This window comes from Euprymna scolopes, chromosome 7 (genome assembly GCF_053919585.1).
Source record: "Euprymna scolopes isolate OS-2025 chromosome 7, ASM5391958v1, whole genome shotgun sequence".
In the NCBI taxonomy this organism is placed as follows: domain Eukaryota; kingdom Metazoa; phylum Mollusca; class Cephalopoda; order Sepiida; family Sepiolidae; genus Euprymna; species Euprymna scolopes.
In genome coordinates, this window is record NC_136488.1 from 113,312,373 (window position 1) to 113,340,370 (window position 27,998).

The following is a 27,998-nucleotide window of genomic DNA, read 5'->3' on the forward strand; positions in this document are numbered from 1 at the left end:
TACAAAAGGGTTTAATCTTATTCTGGTAACTGACATTCCTGCTTATAATAAATTTGCATTTACTAGATGAACAAAAACTATTTCAACATCAGAAAAACCCAACATGGATTAATCTAAGTCGGGAATTCTTTAGGGAATTATCAACTCATCAAAATGTGGATTAATCTGCATTGTTTTTTTCTGATGTTTATATAATTTCACTTATACCAGCAAGGTAACCAGACATTGCCCGGGACTGATGAAGATCAATGAATGTTCCACACTTCCAATGCTTTTTATGTCATTGAAATTGGTGAAATTGACCATTTTTCAATCAAATCAATTGACTGTTTACTTTAGTCCACAATACATTGTAGAGAACCTACTATTGATTTTATAAAATTATTTTTATATATAATTGCTTGAATTAAAGTTTTAAATACAAAAATCAAATATCATGGTTCAATTGTGCTCTAAACAGAAACATTCATTTTGAACGCGACCCTGTCTAATCAAAAGAACTTACTGTTGATTTTATATGCCCAACCTTTCTAGTTGTGCGGGGACCAAAATTCTCAAAGGCACATGTGATGTATAAAGATGTTAATTTTGGTCAAAATCGCACCGTTCCTTCTTTGATTATTGATCTTTTTTATACTTATCGAATAAAGAACCTAAACACATAGAGTACATTTGTGTGAAATTACAAAAAAAAATTGGCCCAAACGTTTTGGAGTTTGTAAGGAACAAATTCACACACAAAGTACCTTTTATATATATGTTGGTAAATAAATATTTTATAATGGAGAATGTGTTCTCCCACAAGACTGTATTGTTATAGATTTTAAACATAACTCCTTTCATATATATATATATATATATATATATATATATATATATATATATATATATAGAAAGCTGAACGTCTGTGTGTGTGTCTGGTCACGAATAGGCTCCTATATGGTTGACTATTGTAGAAAACTGATCACATATAATGATAGAAGATGTATTGAGACACAGGAATGGGTATATTTGATCTGGCATAATGATGATTCATTAAAATTGTGGGGTCTGCGTACGCACCTGGTTCACAAAGTATGGAAATAAAAAATTTAAAAATTAAAAAAAACGTTTACAAGTGTTTTTGATATAGATGTACATAATAATACTTTGATAAGTATGTTTTAACTTAAATAGGGGCGTTATAATAAAATTGTGGGGTCTGCGTTCACGCCATAGAATGGAAATAGGCACAAACTTTAATAAAGAATTTTCATATCTATCTGCGTAAGTATACTTTGATAATTATATTTCAGTTTGAAGAAATATGGTATAATAAAATTATGGGGTGTTCATTCGCGCCTGACCTCCATAGAATGGAAATATGTCACAAAGTTTAACAAGATTTTTAATATAGATCAACAGAATATTCTGATAAGTGTTTCAGTGTGAACAGGTATGGTATAATAAATTATGGGGTCTATCTATTTTATTTTTACTTTCATCATATTTTGCTTTGGTTTTGATACCCCCAAATTCAAAGCTATCTCTTTACAACCCTTCCTTTTCATAACCTATCATACTTTCATAAATCAGAGTCCATTTTCTGTAGGCTGTTTTTGAACCCAGTCAACGACAAGTACTTTTGCTAGTATATATATATAAATAAAAATCTCTGGCCTTGATGGAGTGGGACTAAAACTTTCTGCTATGATTTCAAATGATCTAGAATAACAGCAAGGGGAGACTTGATTCCAAATATTTCTCATATGTTATATTTCCCCTCTTTTGGAAATAAGATATGATTATGAATATCTCCAGTATCAAATAATTCTTATGCACTATGAAATTCACTTTATGTATGAAAACCAAAGAGTAAGATGACTGATAATTTATAATTAAAATTAAAAATCGGTTTCATAAAGACACCAAAAATAATACTAGCATTTGTAGGTAAGGCAGATGTATCTTTTAATGATTCGCCTTCTAAAAGTCGTAAGTATCATCGTCAAAGCATTCATTTGGATGGTAAATGTAGTTTAAAAAAAAACACCCAATATTTTTGCTGATGAGGAGACTTTGTTTCAAAAAACTAAATGATAAAATTTTTGTCCAAGACTTATTGTCTATCTCAATAAAAACATTGTTTCCGAAACGATCGTACAATTTATTGATTTTGTTTGTTCTTCCTTATGAAACCGATTTTTAATTTTAATTTTTAATTATAAATTATCAATCATCTTACTCAATATTAAAATAGCTCTAGGATATATATGTCTATTGAGCTTATTATATGTCTGCATTGCAACAAGCACTGTTTTATTTTATTTTAATTGGATTAATTTACTAATACATTAAAATATACTCTGCTCTTTGGACTGTTGTTCTAATCCGCTTAATATATATATATATATATATATATGAAACCGATTTTTAATTTTTAATTTTAATTATAAATTATCAATCATCTTACTCAATATATATATATATATATATATATATATATATATATATATATATATATATATAATGTTAAAAGTCCACTATGCTTCTAGGATAGTGATTTTTAAAGGTTATGAGGGGTTTTTGAAGCATGAAAATGATGTTACTTTTTGTATCTAATATTTTTATTGTTATTTTTTATATTTTGATACTTTTTTGTCACCAAGAGCAGAGATCCACTTGAAATATTAAAAAAATAGCAACAAAACTATTAAATACAAAAAGTAACATCGTTTTCATGCTTCAAAAAAACCCCTTATAATCTTTAAATCTATCTATCTATATATATATATATATATATATATATATATATATATATATATATATATACATACACACACACATAGACAAATTGAATATTGAAATGTTCATAATTTTGGTTCTATGGGACAAAACTACATGAAAATTTGTAGACTTTTTGAAGATTATAATACTATTCTATGGTTAAAATTTTATGACAATTGTTAAAAGAAACTATATTTTCAAACCAATAAAATATGCCCAAATTTGCCTACATTTGTATATAGTGTCCTGGCAGGCCAGCTTTAGTTTTGCTGCTTCTTTTGCCTCCTTTGTAGCCAAGCTAGGCCACTAATATATATATATATATATATATATATATATATATATATATATATATCCCCACACAAACATATACAAAGTTTGTTTATAATCAGACATGAGAAAGAGGTGGCAAGTGTGTGACTTTCTTCTTTTCTATGCCTGCAACTTGTCTTCTATGTAAGATGCCTTCCAAGGTAACAATTATACCAATTTTAAAATAATCATATTGAAAAAAAAAGAAAAGAAAAAATTTTGTAAATATGACTTTGAATTATTCTTCTCTAAACTTATAATCCGGTAATATATTTCTACCCAGATATAAATGGCTAGCTAAAAATAAAGATGATACGGAGAAATTCTCTCAATGTAAACAATGTTCAGCTGAAAAAATGTTAGAATTAAATTGTAATACTAGATCAAGATTTTAATTTAGTAAAATCTTTGATTTTGTTTGAAAACATTGATAGTATTTTTCAAACAAAATTCTAAAAATATAATTACAAATAATCTTTTATACAATGAAACTGTGAGGGGGAATTGAAAACTGCAAAATATGAAGATAGGTAAAATAACAAAAAACAAAATATTTAAAAATCAAAGAACCTTAAATTTAAAATTTTAAAAAAGATGACCAATATTTTTACCATTTGTGTTGATATGTTCAAACTAAAATCTGTGGCTTGAATAGCAGGACCTGGATCTGGAACTTTAACAACAGGACCAACATCAGATGCTTTGAGGATAGGGCCTGTATCGGGTGCTTTAAGGATAGGACCTGTATCGGGTGCTTTAAGGATAGGGCCTGTATCAGGTGCTTTGAGGATAGGGCCTGCATCAGGTGCAATTAGAGTCGGGCCCTTGTTTGACATCTTAAGAATCACTGGTGTTGCTTCTAATTTAACAGCTTTTGTCTGGTCAAATATGAAATTTGAAAAAAAAAAGCATATTTTTTTTTTTTTTTGAAACAAAATAATTATCTATTCTCTTTCTATTAATAAAAATGTATCTTTTTGGTAATGTAGTATGGAGAAAAAGAGAATAAAAGAAGAAAGGAGAGTAGGAAGAGGAGAAGAAGGAACTCAACAATTTAAAAACAAAAACTATTTCACTTTGTTGGATTTAAAAAAAAATGTTCAAAATTCTACTAAAATTATGAATGACATTCATTTAAAGAAATTCTATTAAAATAACAATGCAACATTAACAAAAATACATCAAATTATAAATTATGAAATAATTGTAATTTTAGGAAATACTATTTTAATTGATTATGAAGATTTATTTTCTTTTATTAGAATTAAGTGGTGCACTAAATAGATTTTAATAGATTAATTTCAAATATTGTGTAATTTAATTAAGTTAATACATGTTTAGACCAAAATTTATTTTTATTTAAAAAAAATTAAATTGTGATGAGGAAGAATGAAACAGTTAAAAGGTATGAGTTGATAAAGAAATCAGTGTGTAGAAATCGCTTCATATATCTACCATATAAAGTTATCTTTTTGGATTTTCAAAGTCACAGTAGTATTTAAGCTAAAACAAATTTTGCTTCTGACTAGCCAATTTTCATTTGTTATTATTGTATCATATTATTGACAATATAATATACTTCATAATGTATATTTTAAATTTAAAGTCATGGCTAGTAATAAGAAACATCTTTCAAGGCAGACTAAAAGAATATACAAACAGAATGTGATTACAGATTTATCTAATATCAATTTGATCTAAGAGATGCTGTCAGTGGTACACTATACATCGATTAGCTTGTCCAACCTTTTTTTTTTTACCAGTAAAACACCAACTTTTGTTGTATCGTGATTGTTGTTAGACAATAAAAACGTGTACTTCAAGTTCTTTCTCTGTATCATCCGAGCTGAAACACCTTTCCTGAAAGCAGCAAAGATTAATTTTTCTGCAAGATACAGTCTCCTCTACTTCTTTGGATCTTCATTTCATTTTACCAACATTTAGAGAAATTAAGTTTAAACATATTCTGTGAAATTTTGCTGGATGATAACATGTGAAACTTAGTGTAAAATAATCCCATTTCTAAGCCATTCTAGCTTTTTTAGAGCAGATAACCCAAACCTATGCTATGGGATAAAATTTTCTGCAGTTTTTACCTACTACTAATTCTAAATTTAAGTGGCAAACACACATAATGCCCCCCCCCCAAAAAAAACGTATGCACAGAATTTATCGCTCATAAAAAACAAAAAAAAATTTAACTGTTTCTAATAAGCCAAAGTAAATCAAAAATGGGGTATAATTTTTACATTAAATTCATATGCTAAACTGATAACCCACTCTAAATTCTAAAAAAAAATATTCCTCTTAAGCATGTTCTACATAATTGTTTAGTGTTAAGCTACAATAATTTTTCTTCATATTGAAAGTATCGATTGATAAGTTTTAACTTCATTTTTACTTTTGAATTAATTAAATTCTGTGAAAATTTATTTTTATGTAAATAGAAAGTTCAAAGTTTATTCTGAAGAAACAAACAAGAAAAAACTTGACTATTAGCAAGAAGAAGATTCCAAGTGTGTATGTGGGAGTGCAGGAAGTGTGATAAAATAAAATTCTTTTATCTTACCCCCCCCCCCCCGCTCACATCATGAATTGTTTGTGAGATTAAGTAAAAGTAATCAAGGAAAGAGGAAGGGGGAAGAGATATAAAACAGAAAAAAATAGTGAAAGAGAGGTAGGAAGAAAGAGAAAGCAACTCAAGCTAAATAGGGAAAAATAAGTTAAAGTTTTAGTTATTTGGTTATAAAAGAACACTTTTCTGAACGCAAAGAAAGAATGGAATTCTGCCTTTATTTTTTTAAGAAAAAAGTGGAGATCTCATATTCCTGATAAATAAACAAAAAGTGTTTCTAATGAAAATGAATTAATAAATGTACATGAGAGTGATGGTAGTGGTGATATCAGGTTCATGTTCTGTATTACTCAGAAAAAGGAAGTGAACCAACCTGCCCTCTGTTCAGTAAAAAGTGAAATCCTTGTCTGTAAGAGAAACTCTAAAATAATGCCTGCAATCAGGTAGAAGATTTCTAGCATGTTTTACACTTTTTACCTGTGCAATCATAACACTTGAAAAGAATTTGCTGTACAATCTATTTAAAACACATTCACAAAAATTGTTCATGTTTCAGACTTTCATCTTAATGATTAAAAAACAATCTTAATCAGTGAATATTTATATCAGAAAATTATTTTTAAAATTATTCTTAATCGATTTTAAGGAAAGAATATGACAAAATTAGTAAAATTTCTTTAAAACCAAAAAATGAGATTAAAATTGTCCAAGTCATAATTGTAAATATATAAATATAAAACACCAATTCCTAAATCATTCAAGTTAAGCAATTTTTAACCTGGCTAGTGATCATTTATGCTATCTGTTACATTTAATACTATTAAACCATGGATAAAAAGAATAGACCAGTGTGAGGCCCCCTCCCTCTCCAAATTTATTGGCCTTGTGCTTAATTTCTTATGAAAATTTTATAGTAAATAAATATTAATGGATATAGAGACTACTAGTAATATTATTACTTAGCAAAAGTAAAAATATAATCGAAAAAAGAAAAAAGAAAAAACTACAATCATCTCTATGCCAATGGGATAGAATATAAATTGTATGCAATAAGTCACTGGTCAGATTTCAAACAAAATGCTAGAAAGAAAAAAAAGAAAAGTAATATTTCACCTGAGTAATGGCAATTTGTCCTGTCTCTTCAGCATTTTTCATCTCTCCCATTTGTCCAGGCTGCTAGAAGAAAGATTTGAAATTAGAAAACACATAATAAACAGAGAATATAAAAATCAGACTTAACAAAATTATAATGCTTCTAAATTTCTCCTGATCATTAGTCTAATCTAATAATACTAAATCAGCAGTGACGACAATAGATGGATAATAATATTTTTAAATTGGCATCAATACAGGCATTGGGTAGAAAAACAGAGGAAGTGGGCGACACGATTGGAGTCACGATCGATGTAAATATAGGAGGTTGTGTCACTAAAAGTTATGTGATCTGCTAATGTCATAGGTGAAGTCTTAGAATCACAGACCTGACTATAATGAAGAATCGTTATTTTTTGTTTCAACTCTCCAAAAAGAATTACAGAGGGATTAATAAAACTGTGACAAAAGTGACTATTTTCTGAAATATATATGTGCAATTAAAAGGGAATATTGTTACATGCATTTTATTACTAATTCACATGTAAAGATCTAAAAAAAAAAAATAAAAAAAAAAGTGAATTTTTGGTCAGAAAGTTGAAAATTAATTTTAACAGATTTTTTTTTCAATAGATAAAATTTTTCACAGTATTATCCATACACTTATGAGAGAGCTTTAGTTTTTGATACCAGAAGTCAATAAATGTAGTAAGCATTTAGTCTCAACCATAGATGGTTTAACTTGTTCATTTCTTTCTTTTCAGTTTATAAAATTCCATGAAAATTTTTCTTTTGTCTAAAAATGTTTCAAGTTTATTATTTTTGTCAGGAACTTATTTTTTTGTATCATAATATTTTTAAAAAGTAATGTTTTTTTCTCATTCAAAAGTGTAAGTCAAGAAACACAAACATCAAAAATCATGTAAAACTAAAACAATTTATATATTAATTCCCAAATTTGTAATTTTTTTACATTAACAATTATAAAATCCATTAATTAATCAATTATTGTGCTGAAATAATGTTATTTTTTAGAAACTCATTCTTAAATAAATTATCTAACAGCTTTTCTATAATTTTGATTTAAAGGGATATATTTCTGAACTAGTAAGTTTGTATTTAAATTAGTTCCTTGAATCATTTTTATTTTTAACAATTATTTATTGTTAGTTTTATTTTTAATGATTATTTATCATTAGATTTTAATTTGTTTATTTTTTATTGTTTGTTTACTCCCTAAATTTATAATTCGGTTTTTACAGTATTTTATTCTCCTGCTTTTAACATATGTAATTTCCCATAGATAATATTTGTTCTGCTTTTTTTTTTAATTTATCTCTCTATATATAATGAAACAAAGTTGATTATTCTCATATAGGAAAAAAACATTATAGCTTTGCAAATGCAGACACCAATTCAAAATTGTCAGATTACGAACCAATATCTGATGTAGGCTTTGCAGCCAGTCGCTTTCATTATCATAAATTCTTTTAATAATTCCTAAGAGGATTACATTCCAAAACAAGTCATATTTACCGGTGGTAGTATGATATTTAATTACTATTTTCTCCTCCCTCTCTTCCCAACAAAACTGGGAACTTTTCTAGATTTGTCACATTTTTTTTTTACACTAGTACCGTCTGTGTTTACTTTTTATTCTGATAAAATTTAACATTAGTTCTTTCATTTACTTTGCTTGAAATAACAAGTTCCAGTCAATTGTATTAGTTTGCATACATTTATCAGAATCAGAATAAATGAAATTTCTAAACAAAATGATATCATCCAACAACAAATTGGATAATTTGAACAAAACTAGTTCAGCTTTTTCCAAATAAATGTAAATTTCACTTAAGATTAATTAACATTTACAGTTAAACAAAAGAGTCTCGTTAAAATTTTGTGAAAGTAATGCTTGAACCTAACTAGATCTACTTTTTTAAAACTGAACCTTCAAAAAAAAACAAAAAACTTTGCAGTGTCACTTTCGAAAATTTTCACCTAACAAAAGATTCTTATTCTAACTTTTCAAACTTTTAATACAACCTTTTTATTCATATATACATCTATAGTTTAACAAAACGCAGATACATGATCAGTTATATAACATCTTTTATTTACAGACTATACATATCATATATACACACATATACACTATCAATAATTCCCCCTCACTCATTATCTGTGCCTAAACCTAAACATAGATTCCATGAACAAAGCTTCTTTCTTAGAACTGCATGCCTGTGGAATTGTCTTCCGTTTTCCTGCTTTCCAGCTGACTACAATATGGTTGTCTTCAAGTCTAATGTAAACAAGTTTTTGATGAACCGTTCCATATAAGTTAACAAATTTACCGAATTTCCATTATTAACGATTACTATATTGTCCAATTTCTACTGTACACTCTTTAACCCTTATCCTCGAGTGGCCTCTTGGCCTTGATAAGTGACGATGCCTATGTAAAAAACCAAAAAAACAAAAAAAACAAAAACAAACACTCTATATGATTTAAAACTACTCTGTATTTTCACCCAACAACTTAATCACATGATAACAGTTGTCATTGCTTCACAAATGTGTACTTATGCAGAATACAGACTGTGTTAAAATAATGACAGTGTTTTGTAACTATTATAAACTTTCAACTAACATTTTAATACAAACACAATACTGTATAAAGTTACATTTAAATTATACATCATAGCTAAAAAAATAGCACAGTACATATTTTGCATGAGTATGAAAACATCTACACTGACACAGCCAATCAGGATTGCGGAACAGAGAATAGTGTGCTCCTCATTAAGGTAGCCAGTGCCCATGAGTAAATGCCAATAATCACAAATAACCACTTCAAAACAACAGTAATAGACTCGAAACAACAATATCAGCCAGTACCAGCTAGTTCTATGAGGTAACAGTGATATATTAAAACGTGTCATGTGTTGTCTAGTGGATGTAAGATATTGTTCTTTTAACAGACAGATAATAAACGTATAAATCGTATGTATGTTGTTAGCCAGGGGACATGATATTGATGTGTAAACTGAATCATGTTGTATCAGACTTATCACAGGCGATATTTTTACAGTTCATATGTAAGAAGAATAATATATGCTCCATACCTTTTTTTCTTGAAGATTTCTTCTGTATCTTTCTGCTGCTCCGTGACAACCATGAAGCGATCAGCACCATATAATTAAGACAACTGTTCTTCTTTGTGAAAATCATAAAACAACTCTTTATATTTTTATAATATAAATTTATTAAAGTTGTCTCAATTGGTTTTCACAGGATCTGCAGTTTCTACATTTTCTGTTCATACAGCTCGCTCCCAGCTGTCTGTCCACCCTTGTCTACATCTGTCTACTCTGGTGGTCAATCCTCAACTCTCTGAATCTCTCCAAAACTAACTACATCACGCTTTTTCTCACATCACCTAATTACATGTCTCATACCAATCTAATCCTAGTTATTTGTTTATTCAAATCCAAAAGAATGTTTACATCTATTTTCTATTTTCGCATTCCTTTTTCGATTTACACGTCAATCATTTCTTTCGCAATTTAATTGTTTATTCTTCTAATCATAATAACTGATCCAGTGACCATCCGTCGCTTAAATCAATTAAGAATACAAAAACAATAATAATAATGTTTTGACCATTGCTCCCGCTTGCCACAGTTAACAGATACTATGCTATGATTACAGCCTAAAGGGTCATAACATTACAACAGAAGCCAACATAAAAGAGTAATGACAACCATAGATTATGGTGCCTGCCACTCGATGACAGTGCCTGACAACTGAAGACAAGCAATTTGTCTGGCAGTTCCAGCCTCTGTCAAGAAGTGACAGTAATCACCTGTCAATCACTGCCAGTGACTAACAGTGCTTGCCACTGGATGACAGTATCATACAATAAATAATAGTGCATGAATATTGATGACAGGCCATTTCATTTCAGAGTGGTCCGATGAGGCTCGACACTGGTCATAATCGATAGTGACTGGCAAGGACCAAATACAAGTAACCACCTAAAAACGTTAATGACTACCAGTGCTCGCCATTGAAGACAGACAAGTTCATTTCAGAGCAGTCCAATGGAGGCAGATACTGGTCATGGCAGACAGTGAACGCCAGGAACTGACAATGACAGTTGGAAAGGCAGCCAGTGTCCACCAGTAAAGGCAAGTAACCATCTCAAACATCATTAACCGTAAGTGACTACCAGTGCCTGTCAGTGACAACCAGTGGATATCAGTGCCCAACAATGCCCATCAGCTAAAGACAAAAAATTTCAGTTCAGTGAAGTGCAATGGATGCCAACACTAATCATGGCTGCCATAACTACCAGTTACAAAGGCAGCTAATACTCACCAGTACCTGCAAGTAACCAACCCAAACCGACAGTGGAAGCCAGATGATTTCATTTTGGCCACAAATTTGTTTTCAAGGGGGAGGGGTCTAAATGTTCTGGTTTTGTGTTATACTTCCACTAGGCAACGCAAGTACACAGGTCCTGCTAGCATTGAATAAAATTCAATTGCAGTATAAATTGAATTGTTTTCCTTTCTTTTTTTAAATGCAATTTTTTAAGTAAATAATAAACAAGGTAAAGTCTTTAAAATCCATGAAACAACAAATGTTTATTTGCAGAATGTTGTTTCACAGAAACAACACAACTTTTCCCGTTTTGAATTAATTTTTCTTTTCTTTTTTAAATCAATATTGAATACGTTTCATTTCAGTATAAATCATGTTCCATATTTTTCTTTTTTTAAGTGGAAGTTTTAAAAGTTTTCTAATGCTTTTAGTAAAATCTTTCATTCATTATCGACAGTCTGACCATTTGACATATCTTGCTTGCTTGGACCACAGGCATGTCAGCATTTTTCAGTGAACAAGCCTTATTCTATTGATTTTATGATGGCTATGGTTGAGTTCAAATCCTTCCAGATTTATTCTATTCATATACACATAAATACTATTTTGAAATGTTTAAACTTACAAACTTTTTCACTGTTTATATGAAATAGCAATTTGTATACAACGTGACAGACATGATTGCAAGGAACATCAACAGAAGCGAATTCTCACGGCTCAAGATTTTGAAAATACTTCCTTTCAGGCTCGTCCAATCAGAACCAAGCTCTCAGTCACAATTGACAAAGTTTATAAAAGGTTAAACACATGGTAATTCTCTCTCTTTCTTCTCGGATCTTGGACTGACAACAACTCCATGTGACATGAACCTGTCCCCAATTTCTCTCTTGAGACTCAACAGAAATCACCCAGGCCTTTGGGCCTAGGGTTCGACTAAAGTGTTAATACAAACCAACCAACATGACTACTTCCATACACAGACTTCAATACGGTACACACACAAACTCTCCCATCCTACAGGACTGTCTCTAGTCTTTCGTGATGCAAATTTCTATTGTTAACTTAGACATATGAACTCTTTTCTCTTTCAACAGGCCTATCTAATCATTCATTAACGTCTACACAGGAACTCTTTCCAATACCAACCCTTCCTCTATACAAACCTACTAGCGAAGATAATCTGATTTTCATTTCTACAGTAAATCATTTAGATTATGGTTTAGTATAAAATAACCATATTATGGTATTTTTTTATAGCATCTTCAAAACAACAAAAAATTGTGTTGAGAAGACAGCAAAAGAAAGAATCAAGAGAAAAATCGAACAAACAAACAATACAGACTGAGATGTATAAACCACTGTTACAGCTGGTTTTATATACCATTAAATCTGAAAAAGCATATGAGACTATATATATTGTTAAGGCCTTCCATAATTTGAAAAAAGTTTCAGATCCCTATAAATAAATGTTTGTAAGAAAAAGCTAGTTGCCAAAGTGAATGTCAACAACATATTCGAGTTTCTTATAAAATGAGAAAAGAATTCTTATTAGACAATTGAAATGTGACCATTATTCTGTATATTAGGCCTATTTGATATAATAGTTAGAATGTCTGTTAATAAATGGGGAAACTAGGGTTCAATATTAGGTTGAGTTGTACTGAAGATTAAAAACCTGCTAATTGATATCCCTTACTAAACACACACCATTATAAGATGAGGATCAAGGGTAAGTGGAATAACCCTGTAAAAGAATTGGCACCTTTCCTTACATATATATTCGTGTCATAGCCATTAAAAAATGGCACATTTGGATCATCCTCAACTATGATTGACAACTCTACTTCACTTTTTTATTTTTACTTATTTCTCAAATATCCAAGACCTGCACCCTATTCTTTGATATTAGAAAGTTTGTGTTCATTTATATTCACTTTTTCATGAAAAAATCTATCTGGTCAGGCTCCTTGCCTAGATCAATGTGACTCTGTTCAAAATTCCCTGTCTTCCATCACCTGTCTCAGATCTTCAGGATCACATTTGGCATCATATGCAATTTACTGGATGTATGTGGATCCAAGTTATCCTATGTTCATGCACCCATGCCGTGGAGTCCATAACAATACATTTCTCACAGCTTTTGCTTGCTTCTCTGGCAGTGATCAGCAAATCGTAGATGTCGCTCCCTGATGGTAGTAAATATGGTAGGTAAGTTGCTATTAAGTTGCTGCTTCATGGGATGATCTTGGCAAGATATATTTAACACTGTTTGTTGCATATGGGTGTACGTGCCATCTAGCTTTCTTTCCAATCTTTTGGAACACTAATGACTACCAGTGTCCAGGTTGTAGCACCATAAACAAGGACACATGATAAAAAAAGAGTGCCATTATTTACTAAAAAATCCAATCTTGGGAATGAATTCCAATAGTGAGAAACTCAGTGCATTTCCATTTAAAAAATAAAAAAGTTGTTTTATTTTATTTTTTAACAGAAATAATTGAAATTCATAAAAATTATTAGATGTTTTCATTTCTTTTCAAATGAATTCTAAATTTTCATTTCTTTTTAATTTGCAAGAGATTACAAATATAAGTGTTTTCTAAATTTAGGGGGAAAAAAGCAAAACATATTTACAAAACATTTAAACTTTCAAATACCCAATCATAATCAATAATTTGCACCTGTAATTTTATTATGTGACAAGAAAAATTAAAATAAAATCAAAACTGAGGGAGGGAAAGTGGCTAATCTACTTGAAATCTAAGGTGGCCCGTTGAGCATAATCCTTCAATTTGAACTGAAGAATTCATATATTTTTAAAATGAATTGAAAAACAAAAAAAATTCTAACCTGTTGCACCATAAACGATGAATCCGTCTGGTCAATACTATATGTAGAGTTTGATACTGACTTGACCAAAACAGGTGTCGGTGGTGAAGCTATCATTGGGCATGTTATAAGATCATCATCTTCAGGATAGCCATCACATACGCGTATAGTGAAATATCCATCAACACTGCGCAATGCATCAACAGCTTCCTTATGACTGGCCCCAAGTAAACTTTCATTATTCACCTGAGATATTAAAGAAAAAAATATTTTACAAAACCATCAAATTATGACTGGTACAAAATAAAATATTTATGTACGCATTATTAACATTATAATAAAGAGCAAACAGAAAATTTTTGTCAGAATTGGGAAAGCAGGGAGTCTTTTCAGTGTTTTTATTTTTTCCGATTATTGCCTTTTATCAATGTTGTAATTGATTTTTTGACTGGGTTTGGCCGATATTGACCTTCTTCAAGTTTAGTGATCATTTATGGTGATATTTTATTTATTCATATTTAACTATTATTGTGGTTGAGTATTTGTTGTGTACCAAGAGGAGATAATTCTATATTCAAGCAAATGCTAGCATCAAAAAGCAGCTGCCAACTTGAAGCATTACTATTGTTTGTAAACAGGATGACAACTGTTGTACTGTTACAGTTTTAAAATGGATGTCTGTGCAATAACCATGTAAATATGACGCAACAACAAAGTGGAACGATTAACAGATTTATTTAACAAGTTATGAATGAGAATATGATAAATCTAACCTGACTGGATGTGCAATGATAAAGTCTCTTGATTTGAAGCTGTGTATGCCCGTCTCAAAGTGTCATGGCCAACTCCCCTTTACCTTTCCAAGGGCGATTACTTTTATTCGATCCAAGGGAAATAACTCTTTTCTTAGGTTCACCCTAACATCTATCAAGTGATTTTAATCATAAAAATCCTAGATAAGTTGAGAATCTCCAAAAATGTATTCCATCTTTTTGATCACACGGTCATGCAATAATATATCAGCAGAAATGTAGTTGAAGAATATATATCAACACTGAGAATAATGGTGTGAAGAAAATGTAATATTTTCATTTAAATGTTCATTATGTGCATGTGTATTGGCCACATCAGTTTGTGCCATAGCAGACGATCAGATTTAAGGATTAGGGAAACATCAACATCCACAGCATAGAAATCATTAACAAACATATTTAAAAATATGTCAAAAGCATCACCGTAAAAAAAAAATATACCTGAAATGTTGTCAGAAATAAATATCAATGGTGAGTGGAATGATAAAAAATAAACAAAAACAATGCAAACAAAAATATAGATATTACAAGTTGATAAAAATTGTGAACAACATTTTAAATTAGCCTATAAAGAAATTACCATGAATCATCAATTGTAATGTTCCGATGAGAGAATAGAGTCTATTCCCATATTGGTTGAGAAAGTGATTATTAGCATCCTAGACTAGAATATTGATATTGTTTGCATTATCTGATTATCAGAACATTTGGTTCTGATTCAAAAAATTATAATTTGTAGAACTACATGATTTGGAAGATTTACAAAAATTAAAATATTTTTTTAGTTTACTAAACCATTTTAATTTATTCAAAAAGTTGTCATAAAAATGTTAAAACATTTGCTTCAAAATGAATCTATTTGAAAAAAGGAGAATTGCATTCAAGAATGAAGTAATTTTTTTATTTACTTTCCTTTGGAGTGAATGATTGTTAAATACTTGTAAATTACATTATACAAGGTGTCTTGAATAAGTTTCTAGATTTTTTTTTGTACAGACATTTAAAATTGTCATAGAGTATGTTATTGCTATACGTCTTATGAGATGACTGACCAATTTTTAGGATTTCAGGTTCAAATGAACAGCTACAACAGGAATTGGAATACACCCTACTAAAGCCTGATTGTCACAGTTGGTGAATTTCAAAAATGCTTAAGAAGAATGACATGCAAGATAATAATTGAAGAAGAAAATGATTTCCTTTTTTGACACTTTGAAATTTGAAAGGAAGTTAGAAATATTTATTCGTCATGTATTGATAGTTTTGAAAGCTACTTACATGCAATAATTTTCTTAATAATGATTAAAACAACATTGACAAAATTAGTGATAGCTCTTTTGTATATTTGGTTCATTTAATACAAAATAGTGAAACAAAAACGAAAACAAAAAATTCCCAGACAATGCTGGGTAGGAAAAACTAGTTGTAAATATAACTCATCTAATGAATTAAAAAAATATAACGGTATTATCAAGAAAACCATGTTTGTAGCAGTAGTACTGCAAAAATAGCAGCATCAGCAACAGGTCATGATTAATGGTTTTGAATCTATGTTTAATTTCTAAGCTTGGTGCTGATCCGTGCAAGCAACTTCCTTTCTGACTTGCCCAACTTAACTTCTTTTCTGGCTTGCCCAATCATAGGCCATCTTTCCGGTGAGTACCTGACAGAAGATATCCTCAAACTTCTCTCTTGGGACACAACAGAAATCCCATCTCCACCTCCCACCAAACCATCTTGCCATGGGTGTGACTTTGACAAGAAAACACAAGAATCTAACATGGTGGCAGCTGAATACACATAGACTTAATGTAGCACACACATACACACATAGACTCGTCCTAACTTCAAGACCTGTGTATGTAGACCCATTCTCATATATTCATATGCAGTAGAACTCCAGGATACGGTGGCGCTAGGATAAATTTTTGTCATGTTATGATGTGGAATACAATGTTCTTCCAACCACTGGTTACGGTATTTTCTCCACCTTACAGTGTTATTTATAAAGTCATTTGATTATATACATGTGCATTATATACTGTACTGTATTTTGTTACTAATTTTTAATATGTACTGTATAAAATTTTGCTTAGGCCCTTACAGTGATTTCACCTTATGATCCCAACCTCTGAACGGATTAATGTCATACCCCAGGGTTCTACTGTATGAGAAATCAACTCCTTACAAACAGAAAATAATCCTATCCTTTATATGTGAATACTTCTCTCTTCTAACAAAGGCCGCTTATTATTCAATAACACTTTCTAACCTTTTGTATTTCTCCATACTCATGGACTTATTCAATTTCAAACATCTCTTTCACTAATTTTTTTGACACCACAATATAGATGATCTAATAAAGTTGTTCTGATTATTAGAAACTGTACTTTGACTCATTTCTAAAATTTGTACAACAATTTTAAGAAAAACTTACTTCTAAAATTCTCTGTCCAATCACAAGCTTTCCATGACGGGCAATTGCTCCATCAGGGGCAATCTAAAAAGACAAGATAAATAAATATTTATTTCATTTGACTGTGTTTTACATAAATTATGTGTTGCTGCTCTTTTTGGTTTACAAGCGTTAGATGAACAAAATAATTTAAATAGAAGCTTTTTTTTCTTTTCCAAACACTAACCAATATGCCTGAAGATGGTCAAAGGTCAAACCAACCGAAACATTGCACTAAGTAACACTGAAGATGAGAACAATAATCTGATCAAAGCAAGTAATATAAACAATCAGACCTCATCTAAAAAATTCACAACTTAAATTCAATTATACTAAGCAATTACAATCAGATGTTAGGAGTTTTCTCGGCAGTCTTGCAGTTAAGCCCGGCAAACTCAAAAGTAAGTTCAACAACTCTAGAAGGGTGACATCAGTATTTACACTGTCAAATCAAGAAAATTATATTGAAAGAAATTGGAAGTAAATGAACAAAATATACATTTTTATATATTTATTACTATTTATTTAACAGAAAAAAGAAACAATTTTTAGTGTATTATTTTCTTAACAGAACAAAATATAAAAAAAACTGAAACTTTGTCATGTGTAAAGCGTAAAACTTGAAATAAAATATTTTTAAAAATATTTTAAAACATTAATAATTCGTAATATCATGTCAAAACTTTAATAATTCATAATATCGTGATTTGACAGTTTTACCCTCAAATTAAATAAAAATATTAAAATATTTTTTAAAAACCGTGAAACTTTGCTCTGCACAATAAAAGAAAATAAAAATATTTAAATAATTTTTTATATTTTTTATTAAATATTAATAAATATTTTTTTATTAAATATTAATTAAATATTTTTTATTAAATATTAATTAAGGATTTTTTATTAAATATTAATTAAATATTTTTTATTTTATGCTTTAAAACTTTAATAATTCGTAATATCATGATTTGATGGTGTAAATACTGATGTGACCCTTCTAGAGTTGTCAAACTTACTTTCGAGTTTGCCGGGCTTAACTGCAAGACTGCCGTTTTCTCTCCTAGTAGAGAGAACCCACATCCTTTGCAGTAGACATTGCAGTATCTTTTATGAATTTATTCCAATTCATATTACTGTGAATGTTAGGTCTTGGGAAGACTGCATAAAACATCAATTTTTAAAAAGTTATGCTAAACCAGACATTTGTAATTGTGTTATATAACAAGAAAAATAGATTCAAGAATAAACCAACAGTACAGGGAACAAAGAGAAAAAATGTGTGAAAACTAAAGAGTGGAAAAGATTCATATAAAACATTAAAATATGCACCTTTGACATTGTCATTGTTCGTTTTAGACTGGGCTAGATTTCAGGCAAACTGAAGAAAGGTAAATGGCCTTCTATAAAGAAATTCTAATTTCACAGATTTATCTGTGAAATTAGAATTTCTTTATAGAAGGCCATTTACCTTTCTTAAGGCATGTAAGAAGTGAAATAAATTAACCAAAAGTGACCGTACCTTCCTAACCCTTCAAAGGTACCGCTCCCACCAACACAAAAAAAGAATTCTTTACCTTTGAGATGAAAATGCCATCATCTGTTCGGTCAACTGCATTGTCTGCATAATTTAATGCACCTCCTCGAATACTCATACCTAATTTTTCTTTCGATCCTTTGTGAATCGTATATTCCTGAGGAAAACAAAAAAGAAATGAGAAAGCTTGAAAAAATTTCAATAGAAATAAAAATCACAAATTGGAAGAATAAAAAGTCACAATTCATTTAAATACTAAAAGGCCATTTATTTCAATGATCAAGTGACAATGCAAATAGTGTGACTCATTTACAGCATTACATTAATTCTACATTAATAAAGTTGCTACTTCACCTATAGTCAAAGAGTTCATACCTTATCTACAGTATTAGTGTGTAAATGACCACAATAGATCCAAAGAGATGTAAACTTGATATAGTCGATTCCATAGTCAACAATCATATCCATTAGACCAATCAAACACTTCAAAATAACTTACATAATCTAGTATTATTATTTTAAAGGAATATCTTAAATCAGTCACAGCTTAGGTAAGTGTACATTTCTTTTTCAATTTGAATATATCTCGGTTTCGCAAAATAGTACATGGAATTCCTCTTGGCAACCTTCTATAAACAAGATTCGTAAACATTTTGTGAGATCGTGGATGTTTAAATAGGAAAAATATCATTTTTTGTAATTAATATGATTTATATTTCATGTTGTAAAGAAAAATACAGAATATTATTTAAAACTAGAGCATGGCATGAAATGGAACTGGCTTAAATAAAATATCTATATGTGATTCCATCTATGTTTTTATTAAATATTATTTTACGTGCATAAAAGGTATACCCATGGACATGCATGTTTCTGGCTCTCAGTCGTCATCAGCATTGGTTAGGATTGAACTCATGACACCAGCATCCTCAATCTCGTGTTCTACAAAACGAGCTACAGTGACTCATTACATGAATGTACATTTTTGTTTTAGCACTTTTAAATTTAGGATTTGTTGGGTTTTTTTAGCAATATTAACAACTTCAAAACACTGCTATTTTCTTTTTTTTGCTACCTTAGCACTTTTTTTTTTAAAGTGCTATAAGCTCTTTTTGTTATTGTTCATGTATATATAAAAGAAAAAAACTAAAAAATTTTTAAATCTTCATGTTCATATTTGCATACACTTTTTTTCAAACAAGGTATATTGCCACTTAGATGTGAGGAGCTACTAATTGAGATTATGACTATAGGTGACTACATGGGGAGATGTTTGTTCCTGTTATATTTAAACTTTTGCATGTTAGTACAATCAAGGAAGAAAGAAACAGGGAAGGAATTTCAAAATCTCTCCATTTTAAGAAACTATTAAAGTAGAAGGTTTTCTAGGGGTCTCAAAAGTGAATGGATAAAGTTTTCCTGCTTCTCGGGTATATGTCGAGGAATATGCATATCGAGGAAGCACTTTAATGGAACGTGTTCTGATGAACTCCTAGGAGTTCATCAGAACACGTTCCATTAAAGTGCTTGTTACAACAGGCACAGTGATGCAACGCTGCGGCAATGAGATTGGAGACTTTCTTGAACTCTCTCTAAAACAAGATACAAGCACTAGCCCAGATGTGGCAACAATAAATGCAAGGGCGAATGGTGGCTTTGTAGAGACATAAGATACTCTCATAATAATGTTCAATAACAAGTAGAGGTGTTTTATAATATTATTAGCTGCATATTTGCATACATGTTTCAGCTTTGATTATATCACAAGTTCAGCTTCCCCGGGCTTCTGAATATACTGAAAAGAATATCTATCTATCTATATATCTATAAAAGTGAACGTGTCTGTCTGTCTGTGTACATTTCCTTACGCAATAATTCTGTCAATTTTAAGCCTACAGACTCGAAATTTGATATATAGGGTACTGAGATTTGGAAAAATCTATGTGATCAGTTTTCGGCCAGAAATTTGGCTGTTAAGGGGTCAAAGTTCAACGATTTGACCTTTGAGAACTCTACTAAACTCCTCTGAAAATTTTGGGTCTAAACACGTGAAATTTTAGATATAGGTTACTTGGACATGAATCTAACTTAATTGATTTGAGCCAAAAACAATAAATGTTAAAGCGTCATAATAGAGGTCAAAGTTAAAAAAATTGACCTTTTTTTTTTGGCTCAGCATACACCTCCAAACACCCATTTTTTTTTTTTTTTTTACATGGGGGGTCACCACTTATCAAGGCCCGGAGGCCACTCAGGGATAAGGATTATTGCATGTACAGTAATCAATGAGATAGTATTGTAGTAATCATTAGTATTAGAGATTTGATAGAGTGTCTGCCTAGATGTGGTAGCAGTACTCCATCCTTGGACGTACTTGGCTTTTATACAGATAGAGAATTGCATCAGTAGTGAGATATCTTCTGGAGCGGTAGAAGGATCCCACCATTTTCCCAGCATCCCTGGCAACAGATTTGATGTATGTGTTCCATTTCAGATCAGGAGTAAAGGTAAAACCCAGAAGCTTGTCAAAACATGGAGCCTCCCCAAGACGATAGCCATCCATTTCAATTGATGCCAGATGAGGATCAGAGCGTTGATGATGTAAAGATAGAAGCTTGGTTTTGGATGCATTAAAAATGACCAGCCACCTCTTCCCCCATTGTACCACGCGCTCAAGATCAGAGGAGGGAGAATTAGAGAGAACTTTGTCATTTACGGCCTTTGATGTGTTGCTGTAGATGGTCGTGTCATCAGCATAGATATCAACGAATGATTTAAGTATGTGTTTTGGGAGATCATTGATGTAGATCAGGAAGAGAGTTGGGCCCAGGATGGGCCCCTAAGGGACTCCAGCATTAATACTGTGGGCCTTTGATTTCTGCCCATCAACCACTACTCTTATGAACCTATCAGAGAGAAATGATTTAATGATTGAGAAAACATTTCCAGTTATACCGTAGCTGGAAATCTTGTGAAGTAGGCCCTTACGCCATACCTTATTGAAGGCCTTTGATATGTCAAGAGCAATTGCCCTGGAAAGGAAACCTTTGTCAGGAGATTCACTAATCCTATGTGATATAACCGTTAGCACATCTGCTGTAGATCTTGCAGAACGGAAACCATATTGCATGACACTAAGAAGGTTGTTTCTGTTGAGGTGGTTGACTACTTCTTTATTTAATATGGGTTCCAACAACTTACTCATGACACACAGGAGACTTATTGGTCTGTACTGAGAGGGAGATTTTTCACCTGAATTCTTAAATACAGGGCATACTGATGAGGTTTTCCAGGGTGTTGGAAAGCACTTCTTAAGGCAACACTTAAACAGTTTTGTAAGTATGGGGGCAAGTTCTGGTTGAAGCTTTTTCAGCACTATAACTAGAATGCCGTCAGGGCCAGTTGCTTTACTGGAATCAAGGTTCTTGATTAGCTTGGCGACCTCACGCACAGATATTTGTATGTTGCATAGCGTGTTGTCTGTTATAGGAGGAAATACAGGGAGTTGATGGCCATTATCGCATAGGGTAGAATTAGCTGCAAAGTTCTTGGCAAATAGTCTGGCCTTGTCTGATGCTGACGAGATGACCTCAGGTCCATTGATGATAGTTGGGATAGAACGCACACTTCTGTTCAGTATCCTGTTTGCTATTTGCCAGAACTGGTGGGAACCAAGCCGCTGCTCAGCTACTTTGGATTTAACAGACTGAGCATATAGCTCTCTTGCATTTTTTATTACTCTTTTACAGTGGTTGCTGGCAGTCCTGAAAGCAGCTTTAGTCTCAGTATATCTATTACGTTGATAGCTATGGAAAAAGTGATTTCTGTGCACGATGAAAGCAGCACATTCTGGGGAGAACCATGGCTGGCTGTTAGGTTTTTGTTGGAATTTTTTGGATGGTATGAATCGGTCTATGCCTGCAATTAACCATTCGGTCAGGTCTGATACTATAGAGGACACATCCTTTTTAAACATGGAATGCAGAGGTAGGTCAGATATGAATGTACGGAAGCTATCCCAGTCAGCCATAGAGTATCGATATACAGTACGGTGGAAAGGTACGTCTATAGACTTATTACATGCTAGTACATATATATTTTTGTTTAATCTATCTATCTATCTATCTATATATCTATAAAAGTGAATGTGTGTGTGTACATTTCGCTACACAATAACTCTCTCAATTTTAAGTCTACAAACTCGAAATTTGATATACAGTGTACTGAGATTTGGGAAAATCTTTGTGATCGGCTTTCAGCCAGCAATTTGGCTGTTAAGGGGTCAAAGTTCAACGATTTGATCTTTGAGAACTCTACCAAACTCCTCCGACAATTTTAGGTCTAAACACTTGAAATTTTAGATATAGGTTTCTTGGGCATGGATCTAACTTAATAACTTGATTTGAGCCCAAAACAATAAAGGTTAAGAAGTCATAATAGGGGTCAAAGTTAAAACAAAAATTTGACCTCTGCGGTCTCTACCAAATTACTCAGACAATTTCTGGTCTAAACATTTGAAATTTTACATAAAGGCTATTCAGAGATAAGGCAAGCTTTTTAATCAGTTTGGGTTGAAAATTTTTAGTTACCAATATATAAATGTATGTATGTATGTATGTTTATATGTGTGCCTAAAACTTTCGACAGAGGCGACGGATTTTACCATGATCAGTACCGTTTTAAAGTTCGACCTTTCATACGACAAATATCGAAAAATTAGCTAAAAACATTAATATCTTCACCTTCAACTAGGCACTTTTCTACAGGGGGGGGGGTCGCTTTTTTCGCCGATATTTTTGAAAGTTATTCTCTGCTTTCGATTTTCTAGCCTTAATTTAAACATGAGTCACTTCAGTTTGGCGGGGGTCGTAACCGCAAAGACGTCATGTTTATTTTCCCGTTCTTTTCCTCCTTCGCGGTACGGGTTTGAGCCTGCCTTCCTACTACCACTTTTTTTTTTTTTGCTCAACATACACATCCAAACACCTGGGCAACCCGGGCTGAAATGCTAGTCTATATATCCATAAAAATGAATGTGTCTGTGTATCTGTGTGTCTGTCTGTCAGTATACATTTCCCTAAGCAATAACTTTGTCAATTTTAAGTCTACAGACTCGAAATTTGATATACAGGGTACTGAGATTTGGTAAAATCTGTGTGATCTGTTTTCGGCCAGAAATTTGGCTGTGGAGGGGTTAAAGTTCAACGATTTGACTTTTGAAAACTTTACCAAACTCCTCTGACAATTTTAGGTCCAAACACTTGAAATTTTAGATATAGGTTCCTTGGACATGGATCTAACTTAATAACTTGATTTGAGCCCAAAACAATACATTTTAAGGGAACATAATACAGGTCAAATTAAAAAAAAAAATTTGACTTCTGCGGTCTCTACCAAATTACTCAGACAATTTCTGGTCTAAACATTTGAAATTTTACATAAAGGCTATTCAGAGTTACGGCAAGCTTTTTAATCAGTTTGGGTCGAAAATTTTTAGTTACCAATATATAAATGTATGTATGTATGTTTGCATGTGTGCCTAAAACTTTCGACAGAGGCGACGGATTTTACCAAGATCAGTACCGCTTTTGACGTTTGACATTTCAGACGATGAATATCAAAAAATTGGCTAAAAACATGAATATCTTCACCTTCAACTGGGCACTTTTCAACAGGGGGGGGGGGTCGCTTTTTTTGCCGATATTTTTGAAAGTCATCCTCTCCTTTCGATTGTCTAGCCTTAATTTAAACATAAGTCACTTCCGATTTGGCGGTGGTCTTAATAGCAAAGACGTCAGGTTTGTGTTTTATTGTTTCCTCCTTCGCAGTACAGGTTTGAGCCTGCCTTCCTACTACCACTTTTTTTTTTTTTGCTCAACATACACATCAAAACATCTGGGCAATGCCAGGCTGAAATGCTAGTATATATATATATATATATATATCTACACACACACATATATAAACCAACACATATATCCTCATACAAATTCTTAAATATATATACTTATATCTATTAAAGTTATAAATCATCCAGATTGTAATTAATTCAATTTTTATTTTCATCATCAATTTTTCTTGTCTATATATATATATATATATATATATATATATATATATATATATATATATATATATATATAATGGTTTGATACATTTTCTAATTTAATTGACTTTTTGGATTGATCAACTCACACCTCTGATTGCAGTTTTTTACATTTGAACATTAAAAATGTCACTTAGTTTTAAAAAATATGTATGAATTTTTTATGTTAATATTTTTTTATTTGTAAAACATGTATTCAGTTATAAAAAATCTTTTAAACTCATGTAATATTTAAACACCAGTATTTACATCATAAAAACTACTGTCTTAGTAATGTCTACTCTGCCTATTCCCTTCTTAGTCAACCAATTACATGTTTCTATGTGTATACAAAGTTTAATAATATAGAGACTAATTAACTAATCTCTATCTCTACAATTATATAAATGCAACTTTGTGTGTGTGTGTGTGTGTGTGTGTGTGTGCGCGTGTGCGCGTGTGCGTGCGTTCGTTCCTTATAGACTCCGAAATGGCTTAACATATTTTCTTTAAAATTTACAGAACATTAGTGTATAAGTCTAGGAGTGATCTTAGTTAAGTTTTGTCTCAGAATACCCCCCACCTCGATAATTACAGATAATTGAAACCATTATTTTAATTTATCTATCATTGGTAAAGCCATTTTTTCCATGTTGTTGCTTAGCAACAATGATAGAACAACGGACTGTGAAAAGTCTACTGTGGATAAGTTGAGTGTGTTTTTTGTTTTTTTCTTTTGCATGACATGGTCTGTAGGTTCAAACACTGTTAATTTGTTAATTTTTTTTTTCATTAACTGCAAAGAATTTTATAAAACTTGAAAATTTACGTGTTTTTAGCAGTGCGAAAATAAATTATATTTCTGTCCTGTTTTTGTCCATTGAACAAGCAACTGATTTTGAAGAAATTGTAAAACAGTCTACACACATTTATTAAATATGTGATTCAGAGGTTTCTTATATGTCGGTTTAATAAAACATAGACCCCAACAACTAAGCACAAGTAGTATGCCCGGCAACATAAGATAAGGAATTTTTCGACACATGTTGCATCCTCTGTGTGGGGGCTATGTTGATCAGTAAGGTGTCAATATAACCAAAATTTACTAAAAGCAACCCCGGCTAATACTGCTAGTGTTATCTAAAAGGAAGAACACAGTCTATGCTTAGCGGACTAAATGTACTTTTGCTCAAAATTCCTGAAAAATTACTCACTACAATTAAAGACTCTTGAAGAAAGCCAAAATGTTCAATAATTAAAATGTTTTGTTTCTTTTTAAATACAATGTTCACATATTTTTGTTTGATTTATTTTTCCAGCTGAAATTTACATCATTGTCATATTCAGTTTAACATCCATTTTACATCCATGGCATGTGTTGTTTGCTTAGTTGGTTTATTTTACCAGCATATCAACCCTTTTTGGTTATTTAGGGCTGAAGAATTGGTTTTGTTTTGTTTATTTATTGTTTGTTATTTTTTCCAGATTAGTTTGGTACTGAAACTTAAGTAAAATAATGTTTTTTGATGGGCACTAGTCAGTGGTGTAGTATCAGTTTTTGCCGCCCGGGGCGGTCGTTAAATTTCCCCCCAGCTGGCATATAATTACCTGTTTACCCCCCCCCTGGCATATGATTACCTGTCTTGCCGCCCAGCCTCCACTGCTGTCATATTAAATCTTTAAACCTGTTAAATCTTTAAAATTCCAAATAGCCCTCAAAATGTTTACTTTCATTGAACTAATGTTTACAGTTCCCTTCAGATTAATGTTTACACAATTCCCCTTTTTTAAATTTTTATTTAACAATTTCTTTTCAATAATTTGAATAATAATAAGTATGTAAACATTAATCTGAAGGCTCATTTTTGATCGAATTTAGTTTTTTATGAGGTTCAGTTTTGAGAAAGAGCGCTCACAGCTGGCATTGCTAATAGCTCGTGTAAGGAAAATGCGCAGCAAGATCACATTATTAGAGATGGAATCCCCAAGGTGGTATCTCTGTATAAAATTCAAGGGGTCCATTGATTTTATCTTTTCCTGAAGCTTTCACAAAATACTGTAATCTCTTCCTTTCGACAAAGAATTTATCTTTTTCTATATCTTCATCAACTTTATCAAGCTGACAATCATAATTATCATCAAGCAGATTTGATGGTGAAAGAAAAGCGTATTTACTTGCAAGATTGTGAACTTGTGGAAATCTACAAGATATTTCTTCAGTCAACCTGTCTATGACAGACAGCATTTCCCATCTCAATTCAGTATCAAACCCCAGTGCTGCATCGGTCAATCATTCACCACCCAGTCGTTTCTTTCTGCGGATACGATGCTCCATATTTATACCCATTTCGGAGCAGAGTTTTTTGACTCGTCTATTGCAGTGTCCATCATCTGTTCTCTATTCTGAAGAAGGCAATCTCTTAATGCCGTCAGCCTGACAGAACTTTGTTGCAGATCCAGCCCTTTTTCTTGAAGATACTTCTGGGCATCATTGATTTCTAGGAGAATAGTTTTCCAAAGGCAATGACGATTTCCAATAACTTTTTTACCACATCATCTACAGCATCTGCTCAACTACTCCATCTTGTTTCCACAGTCCGTTTGATACTTAAACCGGTCAATTGAATCAAGACGCCCCAGCGATGTGTAGATGCAGAAAAGAACAAGAATAAGCGGTCCAGTATGCAAAAAATGTAATAGAGTGAACCGCTACAGAAGCGGCATATACACAAGCCAGATTTAATGAATGGTTAGTGCATGGCACAAATAGAGCTTTTAGGTGTCCATATGCAATCGCATAAAACAAAAGGAAATATCATTTTTAGCCAAGGATGTTAGTCTAAAATTCTCACAATATTAGTAAAAAGTATTTCTATTATAATTATCTGTATCTTGTTTTTTATTTCGTTTTTTTTTTTTGCATTAAAATAAATCAATCTACTACACATATATAACATTGTCAGTAGTAATAACCGGGCAAATATTTATGATTAGGATAAACACATGAACATTTTTTGGTAGAGAGAACATATAGAATAGTTAAGAATACATTCACATCCGTTCTTAAGTTAAGAATTGTTTTCTATATAGTAAGTATGTTATTTAGAAACCCATGTTTAAAATGGAGAGGGGACTTTGTTAACTATTCTGTT

The 27,998-nt window shown here is 31.5% G+C and overlaps 1 protein-coding gene across 24 annotated transcripts in view; it reads right to left on the minus strand.

Annotated features, from left to right (window-relative positions):
* Nucleotides 1-27,998, minus strand: part of LOC145279892 (protein scribble homolog) — a 772,271-nt gene that overhangs the window by 184,537 nt on the left and 559,736 nt on the right. For 21 of the 24 annotated variants that reach the window (XM_080131386.1, XM_080131379.1, XM_080131375.1 and 18 more), the window contains 5 exons: nucleotides 18,802-18,918; nucleotides 17,213-17,275; nucleotides 13,985-14,209; nucleotides 6,767-6,829; nucleotides 3,690-3,956 (listed from right to left, as the gene is read on the minus strand). In XM_080131386.1, coding sequence (XP_079987512.1) covers nucleotides 3,690-3,956; nucleotides 6,767-6,829; nucleotides 13,985-14,209; nucleotides 17,213-17,275; nucleotides 18,802-18,918 — 735 coding nt within the window. The remainder of the gene's footprint in view (nucleotides 1-3,689; nucleotides 3,957-6,766; nucleotides 6,830-13,984; nucleotides 14,210-17,212; nucleotides 17,276-18,801; nucleotides 18,919-27,998) is intronic. The other 3 variants (XM_080131376.1, XM_080131382.1, XM_080131369.1) reach the window with 1 other exon arrangement.